General features: G+C 34.9%; 1 protein-coding gene across 1 annotated transcript in view; it reads right to left on the bottom strand.

The window, feature by feature from the left end:
* The window catches only part of ARAP2 (ArfGAP with RhoGAP domain, ankyrin repeat and PH domain 2), a 195,566-nt gene that overhangs the window by 54,383 nt on the left and 117,425 nt on the right, over window positions 1-23,758 (bottom strand). Inside the window, exons 19-21 of the mRNA XM_044682425.1 lie at window positions 12,146-12,309; window positions 6,090-6,302; window positions 1,310-1,415 (exon numbers count right to left, since the gene is read on the bottom strand). Of these exons, the coding sequence (XP_044538360.1) occupies window positions 1,310-1,415; window positions 6,090-6,302; window positions 12,146-12,309 (483 nt within the window). The remainder of the gene's footprint in view (window positions 1-1,309; window positions 1,416-6,089; window positions 6,303-12,145; window positions 12,310-23,758) is intronic.

The raw sequence follows: 23,758 nt of genomic DNA, 5'->3' as shown, positions 1-23,758 counted from the left end.
TGATGACACAAGGCACACGCTTCCTTTTTCTTTATGTATTCTCCACCACTTCAACTGTTGCCTAAATGAATGGATTGCGCAAGCCTGATTTCGAGTCATGATGATTTTTGTTGTCAGGCAGCCCAATGTAATAGATAAAAGCCAGCCTCAGTATCTGACAGACCAGCTTCTGACACAGACGGCCTTGGAAGGCCGGGCCAAGTCCTTGCACCTTTGAGTTCCCACACAGAGTTCTCTAAGGCTCTAAGGTGCATCGCTGACACATCTCTGGGAGAAGAATTTCCTTGGAGGAGTCCCCAGGAAAAAGAAAAGGGCTGATGTGTGTCTGTATGTCTGTGTGAGGGCCCGTCCATCTGTGGTTATTCTACTGCATAAGAAGCCCAATGCTCAGCCCCAAAGGGCTGAATCCAAGCCCCTTGCCCACAGCAGGCATATTCACACCCCCCATCCCTCCAGATACATCAGTTCCCTCTGGGCCTCCCTTCTCGTCTCCTAGGATGCTCCGTAGGAGACAGTCTGAGGACGTGCACTGGGAGGGCCCTCGCTACCTTGTATGTTTTCTTTCTGGCCCTGCCTCGGGTTTTAAAAATGTCTCCCCAAGGGGGAGATGGGCTGGCTCAAGGCTCAGGAAATCCTCCCCGGGGATGGATCAGACTTGATTAGTGGAGCCCTGTAGCTTGCCTTGGGGTGTTAGAAGTGGATGCTCCAGGCTGGCTGTGACAGATGGAGCTGCCACTCTGGGGCTAGCTGGGACTGGAAAGCGGAGCTGCTGATCCCCATCTGATCGCCAGCCCGGGTCCTCTCAGTCAGGCCTGCCAGCTTGGGATTCAAACCCCGACTGGCTGGCCCATCGGGCTAATATAATCAGAGAACGGCACCTAAAATGTTAGACAGCCTCTAAAATGTTAGACAGCCTCTCCTCCTGACTCCAAAAGCCTTCTCATCCAAGTTTAGTTCTGTAATTACGACTTGCATCACTGTATACAGCTTAAAAATGGCAAGGCTGTTAGGAAATGATGGATGGATTTCAAGTGGTGAAAGGAATGGCCTGAGACAAAGAAACAGGAGGGCAGGGAAAGGCCAGTGGGCAGAGGGCGTAGGAGTCAGGAGGACATCCTGCCGGGGGTCCTAAACTATTTCTGAGATCACTGGAGGGTCTTTAATCTGTCTCAGCCTCATTCAATCCTCTAAGACGGAGGAATAGTTAACAAAATATGTCGAAAGCTTCTTGAGAACAGGAGACGAAAAAAGACATCCTGAAGACCCAATACTGATGAAGGCGTATTAAAATGTTTTTGAATACACTGACCTGTAAAGGTGTTCAATAATAGCGGCCAGAGTTGCCCTGTTGACCCCTGGGAGTGTGCGTATAAATGTGCTATATTTTTTAACTCTTTCGTTATCATCTTGAGTATCTAGAATAGGAAAAGAAAATCACCAGAATTTAATGCAATGTTATAAACATTTATAAAGCATATTCACTTTTACTCCAGCTTCATGCTCTATGAGGCTCAGATGAAAGAACCCAAGTCAGTAAGTATAAGAACAGAAAAACATGGTGGGAAAGAGGAAAATGACAAGACAGCAGTCTTCAAGTATTTAAAATTCTGTCCTTTCAAAAAGAGGTTAGACATGTTCCCTTTGGCCCCAGAGCATAGAGCTAGTAGCACTAGATGGAAACTGCCCACAATAAATAAATTAATTAAAAATGATTATAGGCTTAAATTAAAGACAAACTTCTCAGAAACTGTAATTGCTAAACTGTCTGAGTTGGAAAGGACTTCAGTGATCATCTAATCTAACTCAGCTCTGAAAATACACTTGCCTTTACAACATATCTATGTATAAATACTAAATGCTTCAAGAAGCTTATGGACTCTTAGGGCAGAGATTTATAACCCTAATGCAACTCTACAATCAATGAGGCTAGAAGCTTCTGAACACAGGAAACAAAACAAAACAAACAAACAAACAAAAAAAAAGGCTTGAGAGAAGAAAGAGATTGTATACAGTCAGGGGATAAAAAAAGGTTTTATGGAAGTAACCAAATTCTATTCAACTCTCTAGGTTCGTATCTTACTATTTTATTAGGCCACACATTCCTACAATGTAGGAGTTATATTCTTACTCAGTACTCCCAAAGCACCTACCATAATGCAAAGCATAGTAAGGTAGGCATTTAATGTTAGTTTGTTGATTGATTATTTGGGTAGAATAGAGAACATATAAGGAGCAATATGAAGAGTCTTGAATAACAAAGTCTTATGAATGTGTTCAATAGGCTATAGAAAAACAATTGAAAAGTTTTTTGGAAGGGCAATGAAATAATTAACTATGTGCTAAGAAGACTGGTCTAGTATTTACCAGTACAATGAATGGCGGAGTGAAGGAAATGGAGACAAGGAGACCCACTGTGAGATTCCTGAAAGATGCAAGAAATAATAAAGGCATGAACTAGAGGGTGGCAGTAGGAATAGGAAGAAGGGGATGAACACACAAGAGATATTTCAAAAGAAGAATTTATAGAATTTGACATACAAATATAGATAGGAAAGAGAAAAAAAGATGAACCATATTTTTAACACATAGGTAATAAATAAATGGTAGACAGAGAATCAGGAAAATGAAGACTATGAGCAGCTATGGACAAGGCAGGGGAAGATGAAGAGTTTTAGGTGTGTGAGATGCTGAACTGAAGGAATCAGGTGAGCATGCAGTAAAGATCTCTATCCATTAACCAGTCTGGGGCAGACAAAGGAGGCTTAAGTTGGAGTTAAATATTTATAAATAATTTATATAAAGGCAAGAATTGAAGCAAAGGGAATGGATGAGAATGAAAAGGGCTAAATGAAATTAATAAATTCCAAGTCTTTGGAATTTCCTACATTTAATGCAGAGGGAAAAGAAGAAGAGACACATAAAGAACATTCAGAAACATAGATTTGATCTTGTAGAGAAATAAGGCATTTATTCAAAATTTTAGGGTACTTTCCACCATGAAGATGCTGAATCCCTAAAATGGGCCACCATTTTATGAAGGGTCCTAGCCATCTTCAATCCTCTCATGGCTCCATTTATTCTCCGGACCTCTGGACCTCAACACCTGCTTTGCTCCTGTAGGGACATCCCCCCAGCCTCATTAAGATGTAAGCCCCTTGAGAACAGAAACAGTCTTATTTGTTTGTCCCTACATCCTTAACACCTTGGTGCAAAACAATATATATGTAAGGAAAGCTATGAGAATTCAGAAGAGAACAGTAGCTATAATGTCAAATTCTGCTGAGAAACTAAAATTAGTGTGAGGCCAGAAAATGGCCTTAGATATTTTACAATGATAATCTTTAAGAAAATAGTTTCAGTAAACTGGTAGAGACAGAAACTACAGTATAAAGAGACTGAGAAGTAAGTGGGTAGAGATGAAAGAAAGCTAACAAGTCAGTCAGTTGACAAGAATTCACTAAATACCCTATTTCCAGAAGTTTAACTATAAAATGGAGGAGAGAGAAGGAACAGTAGGACATTTTTTGAAAAGGGTCGTAGGGTGTGATAAAGAGGAGAATGAGAATGGCCTTTTTAAGGCTAAACATATCTGGAAAAAAGATATCCTGTATATGAGTAAACCAAACAACTAAAGGAAAACACAAATTCAGAGGCATCCTTCACTTGACTGTCCTGAGAAATAAGGTGTTACTGATGGTTCTGTAGATGTTGGAATTTACACTTATACATTTCCTCTCTATTTGCCACTATTCTGGAAAAATGCAACTCTTCATGTTCCATGTTAGATTTAGCCTTTCATACAAAAGGCAGCTGCACATCAATGATTCTCCAAATGCATTAGGCATTTTGTAAAGGGCATTAGGACCCCCAGGGATAAAAGAATCTCTCTGAAGTCTTTTTCAGGTACACTTCTATTTCAAACTCTACAACTTTCTTTACACCTATCTCTTTTGTACTGATCTAGTCAGGTTTGCCAAACTTATAAGTAAACCTGGCCCTCCTCACTTAGCTACATCAGGAAGTCTGTGAATCTGGAGAGGAAAATAACAACATCTTTATTTTCACTAACCTTGAACTGAAATTTAACATTTCCTTCAGTTACTTAAAACTATTATTCTTAGGTATTCATAGACTTCACCAGATCCCAAATAAGGTTTTACTCTAAAGTAAAAGTGAAAAGACAATTTGATAACATCCACCAGAGGAATTAGTAGTTACCAGTCACTAGTAACATAATTAAACTGTAATACCATCATTTCAAACACCAAAAGGCATTTCTTTTAGGAAATAATAGCAAAATTGTATTGCCTTTGAGGAAATCTTTCTTTATAGCATATAACATAAAAAAAAGGTAAACGTATTTTTTTAAAATAAAAGAAAAAAAACAAAAAATTGAAAGGAGGGTCTCAGAAAGATGAAAAGAAAGCCACACGAAACTCAAAAACATTCTTCAGTCATAGACTTCAGAGAATACTTGACAAGTTGGTCTATAGAAAAGGACATTAATGGCAAATCACACTAAGATCATTGTAAAAAGTACATTAGCTCACTGCTCTATGTGCAAAGGTTCCTGGGATGTCCTAGTAGGAGATTCAATTGGTGAGCGGTCTTTGGGAACACCAATACAGGAAATTTGTAAGACGTTTGGTCTTAGTGTGGCCAGATCTGTTTTAGATCTTGACCCAACCTTCAGAGAGGAGGCAAGATTCTTGTCATGCATTGTTATTCCTTCTTAGTTTTGAGCAATAATTCTGCTAGCGGCAAAGTGTTATCAGTAAAATGAATTTGAATCAAAGATGGTACTTAAAACTGAAAGCAAATAAGAACTTTGTGGAACATAAAAATATGGGAAAAATTCAACATACAGAAAAATCTCCACAAACTGGTACTAAAGGCAAAATATAAACCAAAGCATCATGAGATAAGGCTCATCTAATATATTCTTTTAAATTTTCAAGGAAAAAATGTCTATAAGCAAGATTCTCAAATGAATAACCTGACTATCAATTTTATTTTGGTTATATCATTTTATAAGGAGGTAGATATTCTTTGAATTAAATGAGTTAAGATTATCCATTAATTTTTTTGCTTTCAGGCTGTTAATTTGAATGACTGTTATCACCTTAATCAGATTTCACTGTATTCATCAATACTGTTGATGGGTTCATGAAAAAGGCCCTTCGTTTAGAATCATAACCTCTCTGTCTACAGTACTGACAACACGAATGTTCAGAGGATTGCTTCTAATTATGGATAGTTCTTCCACGATGCCTACTTCATCAGTAATTTTTTTTCAAGTTGCCTATCATCTATATAGAGAATGAAGTTTTAAATTGTCAAACAGAGACTAGCTATAGCGTCAATTTACAGGTTATTTTAAATAAGCTGATAGCCAATGAATGAGGTGTCACTGTCATCCATTTAACCCCATTAGTAATTATATTTAAGTTACTTTTATTGAAAAAAATTTAATTTCTTTAATTTTTAATGCCAAACATCTAGGAAGCTAAACCTGTAATTTCTCCAATGGTTTGGTACCGGTGCTAAACTTCATTAAGTCCAGGGAACCTAGGGTAAAAGGAATTGTAGACTATCTTGTATTGGAAAAGCTAGACTAGACATAGAGGAAGGCTCAAAAATTAAATAAAGATATTGCAAATACAAGCTTACTCATCATGTAATCTAAGTAAACATTAGTTCTTAATAGCTAAGCCAAAAGAAACATAGCATCACAAGTTCCACACCAATCTGCAAGAGCTCTGACCAGAGGCCCTGAATATTAGAATGTATATATCTGGATGTGGAGGAACCTAACAAAATCTAATAAATAAATGATTACATGCCACCTCATATTTTACTACCAAATTTGTACCTGACACTATATGTTCAACCTTTATAAAATGTGTACAAATTCTATTCCAAGCGAGGAATGTTCACACAGTTCTCATCGATTTTTAAAAAAATGCAATTTGCAGCATAAAATTAAGATAAAAATTAAAGTAAACCCCTAAATAGTACAATATAAAAATAACTACTGAGTGCATAGATTCCATTAGACATAATTTTCCTTGATTTTCTGCATATATTACCTAATGCAGAGATCCAGTATGGATACAGCTCTTTAGTAAGAAGTGCATCATCTATGTCAGACAGAAAACTTTTCAACACGCCAGTCACATCTTCCAGCTGATGCTTCCCAGCCCTCAACTTAAAGCTTCTCGCATCTTTTCTGAAACTTTCCAGAAGCTCACTTATGCGGAAAGAGTCGCCATCTTTCTGATAGATATGCTTGCTTCCCAAACCTGCAATTAAAAGATAAGAAGACAAATATTAGCCTAAAATTAAAATATACATTGATATTACGAATGCAATTTCAACATGTGCGTATTGTGAACAAAGGTGAAAAACAAACAGATTGTCAACCAAAAGATACTCTAAAGCCCACAGGTGCATGATGCTATTTACTCTTCACCCCTACAACCTACCATTCTGAAGTGATACGGACATGTTCAAAAATGAAAGCTAGAACAAACCTGAATTCAAACCAATGAACAAGCTCAGAATGAAAAATTATATATACATGGTCAGTTGCCTAATGAAAAAAATGCTATATTTATAAACTTTTGCTGTAGCTACAGATGGGAACAAAAAAGTGTTTGTTTTGCATTTGTTTCTTTTTTAAAGGCCAAAGAGGGATAAACTCAAATGGGATTTGTATTTTAAACCAAATGGCAAGAAATTCAAAGTAATGGTTACCACAGAAGCCAGGTCTGCTGGTCAATTTGTTTCATGATGATTTGCCTCTTTGAGATGATGCAGGCCAATAGCTGCGGCCAATGACATCAATGGTTTCCTCCACCACTTTATTTTTATACATGAACAAAATTCACAGACAGAAGGTTTTCTTTAGACTTACTACTAAAATTTAATATGATCTTATCTAATCATAAGAGACATAGTTAAACCACCTATCACATTTGAGTGAATTGCAAAATGATATTTGACTGCTATGAATACAGGCAATAATGAGAAAACTGTTTACTCTCAGTAAGAAGGTCCATACTCCTACAGTTGGGGTAGAATTGGGCCAGGAGATAAAAATATCCATAATTTTTTAGACTATAATGCCTCACCCTTTATAGAATTACAAATATGTGGAAATAGTCAATGAGGCAATACCCCTGCTAGTAATAAATCATGAAATTCTAATGGGAGAGACAAGCACATATTTTAAAATGTACAACATGTGCATTAAGTGAATGAAATAAAAATACATATAAACAAAATAAAATTTAATGAGATGGCGTTCAAATGCATCTGTGAAACTTAAGAATACAACTACTTCCTGATAACATAATTATAGTAAGCAAGCATAACAAACACATACAATGAAAGAAACATAACCATGACCCTAATTAATAAAACTAATAAATGTTCTAATAATTTCTCAGCATCACTGGTAATTACCATTTAAGTATCAGCATGAAAGACGCCTTTAGTAGTTAAAATAATCTGGCCAATGAATTTCATACCTTTGAACCTCACTTTCTACTTCTAAGTCAGTGATATAATAATACTTGAACTTCAAATTCACAGGGCTATTGAAAAGAATGTTTTATAAACTTTGAAAAGTTCAAATACGTGTGATCATTCGCATGAATTTGTGAATTATTATTACTTCATTTGTTACACTGCTAAATTTAGGAGATGAGGTATAAAACAGGAAAGGTATAAAACAAGCATGAATAGAATATACATGATACTTCAATTATAAATTAAATTTGCTGAAACTCATCAGTGCATTTCATTTACTTCTTTCTCTCACTGACCAATTTCATGGAATTTTGGAATATTAAGATTGAACAACTTTGTATTAATAGAGCATATATGTTATCCTTTCCACTAGACCAGGGGTTGGCAATGTATGGCTCTTTCTGCAGGAACCATAAAGTCAATTTTTTTTCCAGGCGTTGTTACAGGAGTGCGCACTGTGAGCACTGTATGGTTCTCAGGAAATTACATTTAAAAAATATGGCGGGGGGCAGCTGGGTAGCTCAGTGCATTGAGAGCTAAGCCTAGAGACGGGAGGTCCTAGGTTCAAATCCGGCCTCTTCCCAGCTGTGTGACCCTGGGCAAGTCACTTGACGCCCACTGCCCACCCTTACCACTCTTCCACCAAGGAACCAATACACAGAAGTTAAGGGTAAAAAAAAAAAAAAAAGTGGCGTTTATGGCTCTCACGGCCAAAAAGGTTGCCCACCCCTGCACTAGACCATTCAAATGTAACTGATTCTTGACATATTTATGCCTTTGGAATTATAAAAATATCAGAGTTTGTAAAGTTCAAAACACATACTTTAAGCATTGAGAAATTTAAAACAAGTCAATCGATAGGGGAAAAGCAAGGTCTTAAATAATAATCTTTTTATCTAAAATAAAGCTTTCCTCTAAATGTCCTGATGTCAACCATTATTAAAAGGTCCAGGACATCAGGGAAGGGATACCTTGGAAGAAGAAAAAACTAGATATAATACAAGTGCTATCAGGTTCAAATCTGGCCTCAGACACTTCCCAGCTGTGTGACCTTGGGCAAGTCACTTGACCCCCATTGCCTACCCTTACCACTCTTCCACCAAGGAACTAATACACAGAAGTTAAGGGTTTAAAAATATATATATATAAAAAAAAATAATACAAGTTCTGTCAACACCCTAAAAATTGTTCTCTGGGACCAACTCCCAATTGGTTAGCTCAGGTTCCCAAAGCTAGTTATGGCTCCAAGAATAAGAGAAGCAGATAGTGGGAATGGCAAGAATGCTGAAAAACAACAAAATCTAGGAGATTTCTAAAAACATAAAAATAAGAGTACAAAATGAAGATACCTCTTAAGCTAGTCCTAAAATACTTCAAGACTTCATTGCATTCATGATTTCATCATTGTGATTACTACTGCCACCCCACCAATGCAAATCAGAACCCACTTGAGCGATTTCATACTATGAAATTTTGATTCCTGTCCATGTGAGATTCCTTCATGAAGGATCTACCAAATTCTAATAAACAAAGGTCTTTCTGGTGCCTGCTCCTAATATCTTATATAAACAAAATCAATTTAGTCAAATGTATTTTTTAATTAATAAGCCATAAAGACAGTAGAAAAGTATCTTTCCTCTCTACCAGCTATATGATTGCTGAGATGTGAATGACTTTATAGGTTAATCTATAAAGCTTGCTTATTTCCTCATGTTTTTATTAAGCATAATTTCAGTATGTGTTTGTAAATCACTTTTTTAAAAGACCTTTTTGACAAGAAAAAGTAAATTCATGGAGTTGGGCATTAATCAATACAGTTCATATTGAGCATGCTATGAGAGGTGCTAGAAAGAAAGAAAGGCAATGTCTGCTTTCAAGAAGCTCACATTCTTATCAGGGAGGCAATAAATTATTTGAGCAAGATTTATACAGTGTTAAAGGGGTCAGTTCAGATGGAAGCACTAATAGGAGAGAAGGAGAAGGAAGGGCAACTTGCAGAAGATGGGCATTAATTTGGATTTTAAATGAAGCAGGGAAGCCTTCATTCTTCCCAAGTTCCTTTTTAGGTACATTTTGCACTTTCTCTAGATAGGAGATTGAGTATTCAAGTGGTTTCACTTCCACTTTTTTTAAAAATCTGTATTCAAGTTTAATCTACCAATACTCTTAGTTTGATTCTGCTTTGCTTCCTCTCCCGGCAATGCTTTCTTTCAGCATTGTTCCCCTGCAATCTTTTTTTTGCTATTTTGTTAAGGCAATATTGCTCACTATCTTTCATTCTCAATATTTTACAAAGAAATTTGTACATTAAAGTAATTCTGATTGAGTCTCTCCATCTAACAAAGAAACCAGAGGAGATGGATGGTTTCTGATCTCCCCTTTTGGATGATTTTTTTAAACTGGTTAAACTCTAAGGCTTTGCAATCATTATAATGTCTTTTTTTAAAGCATTGTGATAATGGTTATCAAAGTCTTTCATACTATATGGTTCCATTTTTTAAAGTAAAGCTGGATAAATAAATCAAATTAAGGTTATAGCAACTATTACTATCTTATCTTTGCACTGTCATAATTTAGTGTTTTTTTAACTTTTGCCTTTTCCAATGGATTATCTGAAGATACATAAATGACTAAGTCTGGAATGAACAGTCATTTATTTATTTTTACTTTTGTGATGCTGTTTAGTTCTCATGATGCCCAGAGCCTTTGGACTCTCTTCTTGAATAAGTTACTCAAGATAATCAAGCCAAAGGAAAACCTTTAGTAGTTTTCATTCCCTAACACCAAACAGTATTTTTCAATATATTTTTGTCATCCTATTCAAAGCACATCTTTTATCACATAATTATCAAGTATTAAGCTTAGTATTGGTTTACTTAGTTTGAGGGATCTGGTCATGTTCTCTATTCAATTTCTCTAAACCATCTTCAACAACAGAAAACCGAAAAGATTCTTTATGATTGTTCTTTTGCCATGCTTAACATGAACTCTTCAAAGCAAGTGACTAAATGTCCTTTGAAATTATATTTCTTGCTTTTACACGCAAGGTAAAACCAACACAGAGGACACTATTATTCCCCTTTTCTTGAATTTATTTATCATTCATTATTAATTAATTAATTGTTGAATGTACTTAACATAGATTCTTGTCCCTGTTTTTCAAATTATTTTGTTAACTATGTCAATATAATTGGTTCCCTTGGCAATCCCATGCATTTCATTTAATGCATCTTAAAACATTATTATAAGAAAGAGTCTAACAGACATCAGTACATTGTAAAAGGAGTGCATTATACATAGGTTAGGAACCCTTGATTTAGGAGTTTTCAAGTCATTCTGTAACTTCATTAAATGTTTCATTTCTGTTAACAATGTATCAACTTGCTGATCATCAGAAATTAAGGGTTCTGGCAGTGAAGCTCCTGTCATAGATGGTTTAAAAATCTCCTCTACACATCCTGTCCTGCTTTACAACATTTTATCACTGCACAAGAAACAGAAATGATGCCCAACAGGTCTGAAAGCAATCTTGTATTTTTCTTGGATCGCGGGTTGCCATGGTCACAGAACTCATCACCCAGTGGCTAACCTCCTCTGTTCTTAGCCAGATTAGCCCCGAGATATTAAATACCCTGCTTAAAGCTTTTTCCACTATGGTAGCACTTGCAAGAGCTGGTAATTTTCTAGCAAGGCCTTTGAGAATCCAATAGCATTCTTACACAAAGATAAGACAACAAGTGTTTGTGGAGGTATAGAAACTGCTTAATCATGGCCACATGCTATAATCAAGCTAAAGCATAGATAAATAGACTGAGAAGCTCTGAAATAAGCAAACTCATTGATAAAAAAAAAATTATTTCTGTAAATGAGCCAAATATCACCCCCATTTTCATGAATAACGCCAAGAATGCTAGTTCTAAGACATACATTTGACTTGAAATCATCAGACATAATGAGACCAAAAATAAAAGAGACTGTTCAGTTTTAACAAATATGCCTACTGAAAATTAAATCTATTTCATTCTGCAGTATTTGAATTGCCACTTGTGAAAATAGTTCCACAAGTGACAAAGACATTTTGGATGAGTGAAATATATTAGTACTTGGAGAAATAATTTGAACCTTTTCTCAAATGCCTATTTTATTCTCTTTATTTTTTTAAACCTTTACCTTTAGTCCTATAATCAATAATGAGCGTTGACTGTATAACAGAAGAATGATAAGGCATAGGCAATAAGGCATAGTGATTTGCCAAGGTCACAGCAAGGAAATATCAGAGGTTAGATTTGAACCCAAGACCTCTCCCATCTCCAGGCCCAGCTCTCTATCCACTGACCCACTCCCTCCTTGCTATCATTTTTAAGACATTTTCTTGGAATAGTTCATCAAAAGTTAATAAAAGGAGAAAAAAGAGAAATAAACAAAAATTTCAAATTATATTTTATATTTTGAATAAATTTAGGAAAAAAGTCACAAGCTGCAAATCGACAATGCTTCCATTTTTCTCAGGTGTCATTTCAAACATAACTACATTAATCCATTCCATTTGGGGCACTTCTTGCAAATGGTAAGAATGATACAGTGAGTTGAAAAAGATCTCAGAAGTACTTACCATACTGTGTAACAAATGCTATACAGCTGTTCACTATAATGGGAACGTCATTTTTGCTGAGCTGCTGGTCTTGTAATGCATTACCATCTGTACCTGCAGCTTTTTCAATTGCAGTATGCCAGACTGTGAAATCCAACTTAGTATGACCATGGATGTATAATGTTCTGCAAAGTTCAGGAACATTTGAAAGGGAATTTTTGTTAATTAGAGCAATTCTTCTAGAAAAGCTATAATAAATAGTTCTTAAATTAAAGGCTAAGCATAGGACTCAAAGGAAAACAAAACATACATAATAAGACTAAAATCAAACACAGCAAATTTATTTTAGACAACAAAATATCCTTTGTCTATTCTGCCTATGTTGGACCAAAAAAGGAAAGGGGTGTAAATAGATTTGGTAATTTTTTTTTTTTGCTATAAAACATATAGCACATCCTTACATTCACTACCTCCTTAATCCCATCACCTTGAATTACCATTATGATCATTAATCTTAATTTCCATGCATTTTTTACAACTTTATATTTATTTTTTGTATCTTTAACACAGATCCTTCTTGTCATTAAATTAAACCTCATTTAGGTATACCCTGCCATCCAAAGCAAATTCAGTGGTTTCCATTTCAAAGAAAGATGAACCAAAAGTTAGATCTTGTGTTATGTTCAGAAGTTTAGGATAGGGTCAGAATAAGAATGCAAGAGATGAAAATTCTCCAAGAAAAACCCAATCTCTGATTCCCATCCACACAATTTTCTATTTGAGATTTTTAGATCTAAATTTAGGTGGCAGCACTTATGACACTGTTGGTACATGAAAAAAAAGAGAGGAAAAAGAAGAGTGGGTGACTGCTTCCAAAAGTAAAGGAAGGTATTTGAAAGGTAATGGCGATCCTCTAATATCTGCATAACTCTTGAATTAACTGTGACAGCTTCCAACTTTCCATTTTATTTCTAGTCAAGTAGAATGCCGGGTGATGAGACATTTAACTGTCTGCTTACATACTAGTGAGTGACAGAAATGACTAGAGACAAGTTAACTTCTGAATCACCGACACTGTCAGAGAGTAAATCCTAAAATATCATGCCATTCAGTGCAGTAGTTACTTTAGGTTTAATAATGTCTGGTAAGAAACTGCCCTCTATGAAGCTTATCCAAATACTATGCCAGTTAGAATACTGTCAAAAGATATTGTCAATGGAAATAGAGTCTGACATTGTGATTTCAAGTAAGAGACCATGTGAATATGTCAAATTATCTCTATGAAATTCCCAAAGAAACTTGCGATACCAGATACTGAAAGACCAAAAAGTTATAATAAACTAACTCCAGAGTAGAAAGTTGATTTCATTTTTTTATTTCACTGAAGAAACAATAATGAGACCTACTTTGTGCAAACTCTGGAAAGAACAGAGATGCAGATGACCCAATTTTGCCTTAGAAGAGTTTGTGGTCCTCTATTGCAAATAGTAATAATGTAGAAATAGGTTTTTGAACAATGACACAAGTAAAATCTAGTAGAATTGCTCATTGGCTCTGGGAGAAGAGGTGAGAGAAAAAAAAACATGAATCATGTAACCATGAAAAAAAAATACTCTAAATTAATTCATTATTTTTTAAAAAAGAAGAGTTTATAATCTAAATTAGGGAGGGAAAGTTCAGGAATTTCTACAAACATGTAAAGCTGTAGTTGAAAAATACCATAAGACAGTCATTAATTCATTGCTATTGGAGGCAGGGGATTATGGGAAGATGGGGGATTTTAAGGTAAAACTACATGAAGAAAATGGGTATAAAGTCAAACTAAAGAGAAGTCAAAGGCATGCAAAGGTGTGAAATGTTTATAGTATAAAATTTTTTAAGAACAAATATTGGATGATAATCATGTTTCTAACAAGAAGTATCTGCTAACAATGTGTACACGAGTCCAAAGAACAAATGACTATATGATTCAGAACTCACTATTTCAAATAATCATGATACTCAAGAAGAAAACTATACAAGCATGAAGGAAAGGACAGAAAGGGGGATACATAAACCTCAATTTCATCTGAAATGGACAAAAAAAATCAAGGAATATACACACAAAGAAAATTTAAAACAAATGCATTAAAGTCAGCTGGAGATGAAGAGGGGCTAAAAAAGGACTTAAGAAATGATTCTAAAAGAGGGATTAGACAATAATTTTATTTCCAGAAAATGGAGCATGAATGAAGACATAAAAGGAAAGAATGGGGTAAGATTCCGTTACCCTTGATCAGGGTCTGGATAGGAGAAGGTTCCTAGAATGGAAGAAGATGAGACCAAATAAAAATTTCTAGTGCTGAACATAGTCTTTTCTTCTTTGGAGTGCAAAAGAAAGTGAAATGTCTTAAGGTACAGAATGAAGGGAAATACATAAATATACAAATCTAGCCACTTCAATGTTATCTGAACTGTATACGAAAATAAGAAAAAAGGGAATCTTACAAAATTCCTTTCATGATATAAATGTGGTTTTAATATCTAAGCCAGGGACAGACAAATCAGGGAAAGAAAAACTATATGCCATTATCTTTAACGAATTATCATAACAAAAAGTATAGGTAAAATATTATCAAAGAGAATACCATGACACATACATAACAGCGATGCACATAATTATCAGGAATTATTTTTGTCAAGAGTGTCAGATTAGTTCAACATTAGTAAAACTCCCAAGATAATGGATCACATTCCTTATAAATCAAAATAGCAGTTATATAGACACCGAAAAGACAGTGGACAAAATATACCCCTTTTTCTTAAATATGCAAACATACACATTCTAAAAGAAGTAAAGAATAAATGTCTTTTTTTCTTTTAAATGGTATAAAGCATTTAACTAAATCCAAGAGCCAGTATTATATGTAATGGAAATTAACTAGAGCTTTCTAATAAGATCAGGAGCAAAGTAAGGATGTCCACCATCATCACTGTTATTTAATATAGTCTAGAAATGCTAGATACAATTATAGGACAAAAAAATAGAAATTGAGGAAATAAGCAGAGGCAAAGAAGAATTGCAGATGCTAATATGATCTAAATAGAGAATCAGAGTTAATGAAAATTAACAGAAATTGAGTAACTTTGGCAATGTATCAGCTCAGCACACAGAGATCATTGGCTATCTGATAATCTCAGAAGAGGATACCCCGACTTCCATGATCACAGATCGTAGACTTTCTAAAATGTAGTATGTAGTCTTCAGGAGTAACTACAGCCCAATACAGTCATTACAGTAACACTGGGTAGGGGTTAGGGAACCGGATAAGGAATGAGGCACCCAAATGGCCCCATGAATAAAGAATTGGAACTGGAAATCCTCTTTTCAAATTTAATCTCAGACTCTAGCTTTATAACCCTTGTCAAATCATTTAAGTTATCTGTTTCCATTTCCTCAGCTGCACAACTAACCATCTCCCAAGGTCAGTGTGAGAATCAAATAAGATAATATTTGTAAAGTGCTTTGTAAACCTTCAGTGCGATATAATTGATATATCTTATCTTAGAAAAGGCACATGACCTGTCTGGGCCTCAGTTTCCTCTTCTATAAAATAAGGGATGGTTTGGACTTCAGTCACCAAAAATTTCTCCAGCTATAAATTTTTGATCCTGTGACAAGATGGAAAAACTTCTGGCGAGGAGGACTCTCTCCACTTGCCTAGACTAATGTCAGACAACCATGAATTTAGCCCCTCAGAAGGGCCACATCTAAGTTTTTAGTGGAGATTTTGTTTGTTTTTGTTTTTCAACAGCCATATCTTTTGAGAACCCAGGGCTACCTCCATTCCATAATGACCTATAAAGTAAGGCTGTTGCAGCGGTCTTAAACAACTAATTTTTCATTCATCCAAGTCATGTTAAATAATCTATTGTTATCCCATTTAATGAAAAGCCCGTTTCAAAATGTGCCTTTTGCTACAATCATTCTTACTTCATAAAGCCCAGTTAGAAAAAAAAATCCGATTTATCTTGGCAACTTTCACATGAAATGGTCTCTAACGTTAAATCTTGAAAAAAGTCACCTCTGCAGACACAGCTCACATCATGGGGAATTAGCTACTGTTTAACTTGCAATTACATGCACCGTCTGGAAACTACTTTTAGAAAATTTTGCCTCCAGAGATTTGCTACTCTGTTTCTATGTATAAGAAAAAGAAATAGGAAGTTTTGAAAAGTGCAAAAACCCTAGCAATAAATGTCGCCCATCCCCTTATGACACGGAGAAAGTGTCTATTTCATTTAATATGAATGAAAATTTGCAATTGAAGTACATTTGGTCACAAAAGCCAACAAATATATGAGATTTTATTACAGGTCAACCACAGATTTCAAAAAGTTGGCTTTTGTCATCCTCTGAACACATATCGAGGTAGTAATGTTTTGTTTTGTTTTGTTTTGATTATAACATAATGCCCTGTCAGCTGAAGCATAGCATTAGATTTGTTTATCAAATGAAAATCCCTTGGCTAACAAAGATGAAGGAGTACTAGGAGATCTGTATAAACTGAGATGAATTTCAGCAACTTTTTTCAGATTGTTAAAAGGTGGTTTTGTGATTCTTTGAAAAGTCCAATCAAAGAAAAACACAGGTCTGATTTCTAATGATGTGTGGCATTTGGTCTTGATGGTCTAAAATAATGTGTGCCAAAATTCTCAGCTGAACTATAATAGGTCACACAATTTAGAGCTGGAAGGGAGCAGGGATATCATCAGATCCAATTACTTATTTTACAGCTGAGCACAGAGACACAAAGCACTTAAATATATTCACAGGTATCTCTTCATACAAAAGATTCCTAAGTGTTAACAGAAAAAGATAAAAGCAAGGTTCCAGCAATCTGTACTAACACTTCAAACAGTAGACAGAAACCCTTAAGGGTAAGCAAAAAAGGTTTATTTTTCCAAATAATACTTTTAAAAACAAAGAGTAAACATTAAAGAGATACCATCTGGAATACCTTCTGCTTGGAGCTTTTAGAAGCAAAACTGCTTTATAAGCGAAAAATATTATTGCAATATTATTCTATCTAAAGGCACTGACATGTATGTATCTGGGGAAAAAATGTGGATCCAAAAAATGAGAATATATCCAAGCCTTGATTATTCCAGTCTCTACTGACTTCTAGTTTATGAATTAACTATATCATTTGCAATACAGCTGCCAGCTTTTGGCCACTTTTATTACCTCTAACAAAGCGTAGACAGGGCAGGGAAGAAAAGGTGAAATTCAGACTCAATTTCGCTTCCTGTATCCAATTCTGGCATAAAAGCTGGCAAAGGAAGGAAATCTGGAGAAATAGTTCAGTTGAGAATTTTGGTTTCCGAGTTTCAAAATTATTCACATTATTTCTATTCTTCCTACTCTTCCAATTGTCATGATCATCAGTAGTAACAACTCTAGCAAACTGCCTTAGATTCAAGAAATTATTTCTTAAAATAGAGAGGGATTTATAAAGAGAACTGGCAAAGAATATCTCTCTTTTCATACTTGGTTTTCTTGTGGATCATGAATAATCAACTCTAAATTACATTTAATCTATTTTTAATAAAGTTTTGTTTTTATTCTATTTCTTGACATCAGTGAAAGGACATTAAGAAATTACATTTTTAAAAAGCTGTCTAAGCCTGAAAGGAGCCTTAGATGTGGTTCTACTTTAGTTTTAGACATTATTATGGGAGTAGATATGGAGATCACAGGATCTAAGAGTTAGAATGGATCTGAAAGTCCATTCTGTCCAATAAGAACCTAAGAAAACCCATGAAAGACAGCCAAAACGAAAAATTATCAATTTTGAAACCTCTACTGGAAATTAAGGGATTTCCCTTCAAGGTGGCCTATTTCATTTCTGGATAGTTTTTATGGTTTAGAAATTTTTTCTTACACTAAAACTAATTGAACTCCTCTGCAACTTTTATTCCTTTGTTCTGATCTTTGGGACTAAGCAGAATAACTCTAAGCCTGCTTTTCCACATCATAAAACTTTAAATACTTAAATCTTTCTAAGTCTTTTTTTTACCTTAAACCATTAACTTCCATCTTAAAAATGATAATTAGTATTGGTTCCAAGGCAGAAGAACAGTAAGGGCTAAGCAATTGGGGTTAAGTGATTTGTTCAGGATCACATAGTTAGGAAATGTCTAAGGAGATATTTTTTTAAAATCTATTTTTCCTATTTCTTTTTTTAAAATATTTTCTGCAATTACACCATAAAAAATTTTTAACATGCTTTAAAAGAATTTTTTTGTCTCAATATTCTCTCTTTTCCTCCCCTTCTCCCAAGATGTTAAGCAACATGATATAGATTTTACATGTGCATTTTCTCATTTTAATCCTTTTGGGGAAGGAAACTCAAACTAAAGAAAAAAAATTTTAAAGAAAGTGAAAAGACTTTGCTTTAATCTGGAATCAGACTCCTTCAGTTCTTTCTCTAAAAGCAAGCAGAATTTTTTTTTTAAAACCATGAATATTTTGGGATTATTTTGGATCATAGGACTCCTTAAAATAGCTAAATTATAATAATCACAGTTGTTCATCATATAATATTGATGTCACTGTGTACAGAGTTCACCTGATTCTACTTACTTCACTTTGTATCAGTTTGTGGAAGTCTTTCCAGGTTTCTCTGAGCTCTTCCCGATCATCATTTCTTACCATATATACTATAACTTACTCAGCCATTCCCTAATAGGTGGGTAGACCCTCACTTTCTAATTTTTTGCCACCACAAAAAGAGCTGCTTTAAATATTTTTGTACATGTAGGTCCTTTTTGCCTTTTTTTTTTTTAAATCTCTTTGGGAAATGAACCTAGTAATAATATTGTTGGGTCAAAGATAATTTTATAGCCCTTTGGGCATGGATCCAAACTGTTCTCCAGGATAGTTGACTCAGTTCACAATTCCCCTATTGGTACATTAATATCTTAATTTTCCCAATCCCTTCCAACTTTTGTTATTTTCCTTTAACCACCAATCTGATAGGTGTGGGATAGTACTTCACAGTTGTTTTAATTTGCATTCCTCTAATAAGAATTTAGAGCATTTTTTATATGACTATAGAGAGCTTTAAATCAGTTTGTCTGAAAACTGCTGCTTCATATCCTTTGACCATTTATCACCTGGAGAATGACTTCTATTTTCTTATACATTCACCTCATATTTGAGAAATAAGGCCATTTATTAGACTTGTAAATTTTTTTGCCACTATGATTACAATGTATTACTCTTCCTCCTATTTCCCAACCACCCATTTATCCATTTCTCTCTCTTTTTATTCTACCCATTTTCAAAAATGTTTAGCTTCTAACCACCACATCCCCCATTTTGCCCTCTTTTCTATCAGTTCCCCTCCTTTTCTCCACCTACTTTCCTCTAGAGTGTTTTCTCCATGACTATGCATGTTCTTGTCTCTCTGAGCCAATTCCAATGAGAATAAGGTTCAAGAGCAATGTAGAAATTCTTTCATGGCTCTTTTATGTTAGATAACTTATCCAATTCTATTTCTCTCTTACCCTTTCACCCAATACATTCTAATTTCTCACCCCTTAATTTTATTTTTTAGATATATGCAACTCACATTTTTGCCCTCTGTCTATATACACTCTTCAGTTTTCTATTAATGATTAAGTTCTTAGGAGTAAAAAGAATAATTTTCCCATTTAGGGATTTAAGCAGCTTACACTTATTGAATTATTTATGATTTCTATTTCCCATTTATCTTTTATGCTTCTTGTAATTGAGAGTCAAATTTTTCAGAAAGCTCTGGAATTTTCTTCAAGAATATTTGAAAGTCATCTTTTTCACTGAATGTCCATGGTTTTCCCCTTGAGGATTATGCTCAGTATTACTGGGAAAATGATTCTGGGTTGAAGTCCTATCTCTTTTGCCTTTGGATTATCATATTAAAGGTCCTCCAATCCTATAATGTAGAAGCTGCTAAAACTTGTGTTATCATGACTATGGCTCCAAGATATCTGAATTGTTTCTTTATGGCTGCATGAAATATTTTCTCCTTGACCTGGGAATTCTGGAATTTGGATATAATATTCCTGGGAATAGTCCTTTAGGGATCTCTTTTTCAGAAAGTGACAAGTGAATTCTTTAAATTTCTATTTTATCCTCTGGTTCTAATATCACAGGGCATTTTTGCTTGATAATTTCTTTATAGATGATGTCTAAACTCTAGTAGTCCAATAATTCTTAGATTATCTCTCCTTAATCTATTTTCCAGATCAGTTGTTTTTCCAATGAGATATTTTCTTCCTTTTTTAAAAATCTGTTGACTTTATTTGTTTCTTGGAGTCATTAGCATCCACTTGCCCAATTCTAAATTTTAAGGCATGATCATCATCAGTGAGGTTTTGAATCACCTTTTTCATTTGAACAATTCTATTTAAAAAGTTTCTTTTTTTTCCTCAGTGAATTTTTGTACCTCCTTTTCCACATGGTCAATCCTGCCTTTTTTACGGAGTTCTTTTCTCCTTGAATTTTTACCTATCTTTTCCCATTTTGCCAATTTTGCTTTTAAGTTCTTCTCTTCATTGGATTTTTGTGTCTCTTTTACCAATTGGTTTATTCTATTTTTTAAGGTATTATTTTCTTCAGTATTTTTTTTCCAACAACCAAGCTGTAGAATCTTTTCATGACTTTCCTGCATCATCCTTATTTCTGTTCCAAATATTCTTTCTATCTCTCTTATTTGATTTTTTTATTATCCTTTTTGAGCCCCATTAATTATTTTTGGGCTTGTCACCAATTTATATTTTTCTTGGAGGCTTTCGATATAGTAGCATTGACTTCTTGTCTTCTGAACTTATGTTTTGTCCTTCCCTATAAACCAAAATAGCTTCCTACGTTGAGTTTCTTTTTTGTTTTTTGCTCATTTTCCTGCTTTTTTTTTTTACTTTTTAATTTAAAAATAAGTTTTAGATCGGTTCTGTTCCTAAAGGGAGCACTATTTCAAGCATCTGGCTCTTTGTGCAGCTGCCTTTGGAGTTAGTTCAGGGATCTATAGTTTTCCATTCTTCCAAGATGATATGACCTAAGGAGAGGTCTGTTGAATAACTCTCCCAGCCTGTGCTCTGGTTTGTGAGCAACTACAAGAACTTTTTTCTGCCTCTGAACAGGAACGCATGCTTCCCTGTGCCCATAATCTCTGATTGTGTGCTAGTTCTCCTCCTCACCCTAGTACTGTGACCTAGATCTGAGTAGGGGGCAATGGGTAAGACTTGCATTCAGAGACAGCAAAGAACCCACATAATCTCCTTGGAGCAGCTGTCTACCCCACTTACTTTCTGTGGCTGAGTTTTTGCTACTGATTCCCAAAGTCTGTGCTAAATTGTGGTGATGAGGCTGGTCTATACTCCACTTCCATCTTGATCTGAAAAATCTTTTATGCCATCATTCTAAGTTGTTTTGGGATTAAAAATTGTTTAATACTGTCCTTTTGTGGATTCTGCTGCTCCGGAATTTATTTTGTGATGTTACATCAAAGTTGTTAGAGGGTAATTTGGTAGACATCAGGCAGGTTGGCATATCTTCTCTGCCACCCTGGTTCCATAACGCAAGGCCTGCATTTTAATCTTTTAAATATAACTTAAAGAGGAAACATAATTCTCTAACTCAGTGATTCTCAAAGTTTGGTTGGAGATTCCCCAAGATCTTATGATGAATCTGAAAAGTCAAACCATTTTATAAATATTTTCATTTTCCTATTCATTCATTTACAGATCTCTTGACCCTGTCCCTCTCTTTTATTCATATAGTCACAAAACCTCTTACCTAGCTTATTTCAATAGCACAATGTCCCAGTTTTTACCTTCTTTGATTTCCAACTCAAGCTTTTCAAGGTGTTCAAATGATATTCCTAAAGAACAAGTCTAATCATGCCATTCCCTAATGGAAGAATGTGAGCTCTTTCATATCAAGGACTGTTTCTACTTATCTATTTATAGCCTTATGGCATGGTAAATATTAAGGACTTAAAGTAAAAGCCTTTTTTATTCAATCCTCTGTACCAATGGTTCCCAAACTTTTTTGGCCTACCATCTCCTTTCCAGAAAAAATATTACTTAGCCCCCTGGAAATTAAATTTTTAAAAATTTTAATAGCAATTAATAGGAAAGATAAATGTACCTGTGGCCATCACTGCCCTCCTAGATTACTGCAGCACCCACTAGGGGGCGGTAGCACCCACTTTGGGAATCACTGATCTATACAATATGTTTATGGGTATATTCTATCTATTTCTGAGTATTTCTAATAAACATACTGGAAAAAAATAGATAAGGTCTGGCAAGTAATATTTCAAAGTAGACTATATCTTTATTATCACATAACTGAAAGGTGATATAGAAATGACATGATCCCACTGAGTGAATTGTGCAAACTGTTTGTTGTTTTTTAAATGTAGTCGATAATGCAAAACATCATTTTAAAGGTTCCTCTCCAACAAATTACCTACTATGCATTTGTCAAAATTATATAAAATTCTTTAAAAGATATCACAAAATAAAAAACCTTATTCAATGAATATCTGTTTGTTAATGTCAAAGAAGTCAGTGGATGGGGCGCAATATTCTTGTCAAAAGTATTCAGCACTGTCACAGAAGAGATATAGTAGAGGGTCCAAGTAGAGGGAAGATTACTCAATAAGGTTATTCTAAAGCTCCTGGTTTATGGATCATGTTTTGCTCATTGTCGTAATTCCCATAATGTTAAAGGGCATCCTTCCTAGACATCCTCACACTATTCTGGCTCCACTCAAGTCCTCATTCTTGTCTCCCTGAAAGGACCTTAGATTGTACCTCTGACACATCAGGCTCTGATGCCTCTGATAGTTGAGCTTTAGCCTTATCCCACCTAGAATCAGTCTTCCCTGGCACTTCTTTGCCATCCCTGCATCATGCTCTCCCCACTCAACACATATCTTTTATGCCTCTCCTTTATGTGTTGTCTTCCATCATCAATGGCTCCTCGTTTAATTGGGCATGTATCCCCAGCACGTGGCAATAGCATAATAAATTTTTTTTGCTACTTAACTAGCCATTCATCTATCCATTCATCTGTCAATCTATTCATCTCTCAGTTGAGATCATAATACTAAGGTTTCTGGCTTACGTATTCAAACAAGACAATAAAAATGTCCATTACTCTATGAAATATACTTGAAGGGAAAACCAATAAAGTTCATTTAATCTAAAAATATAGAACAAAGTCTTCAAAAGAACAAAGTATTTCCAAATAATAGAGGGAGAGCAGACTTGATTTGGGGAAATTACAAAATACTTCAAAGCTTTTCCTTGAAACTGAAGCCTATCCTTTTAATACCAATACTCAACCAATGATGTTCTGTGGCTATGAATCAAGCAACTTTATACTCTTTGAAGGAATCAAATTGAGGATCCTGCAACTGAAAATGGAGATGCAAGCAATGTGTGCAAACAGGCTATATAACCTCGTTGTATATAAGAAATTACAAAGGAATGTATATAGGATGTTAAACAAGAACTGATCATGTGGTGAGTACAAATAATAACCATTTGACAGTCAATGTAGTTTCCTCACAATGTCAGAGAAACTGTGAATAGTTTCTA

The sequence above is a fragment of the Gracilinanus agilis genome, chromosome 6 (genome assembly GCF_016433145.1).
Source record: "Gracilinanus agilis isolate LMUSP501 chromosome 6, AgileGrace, whole genome shotgun sequence".
Classification (NCBI taxonomy): domain Eukaryota; kingdom Metazoa; phylum Chordata; class Mammalia; order Didelphimorphia; family Didelphidae; genus Gracilinanus; species Gracilinanus agilis.
This window is presented reverse-complemented; position numbering and strand designations above follow the sequence as displayed.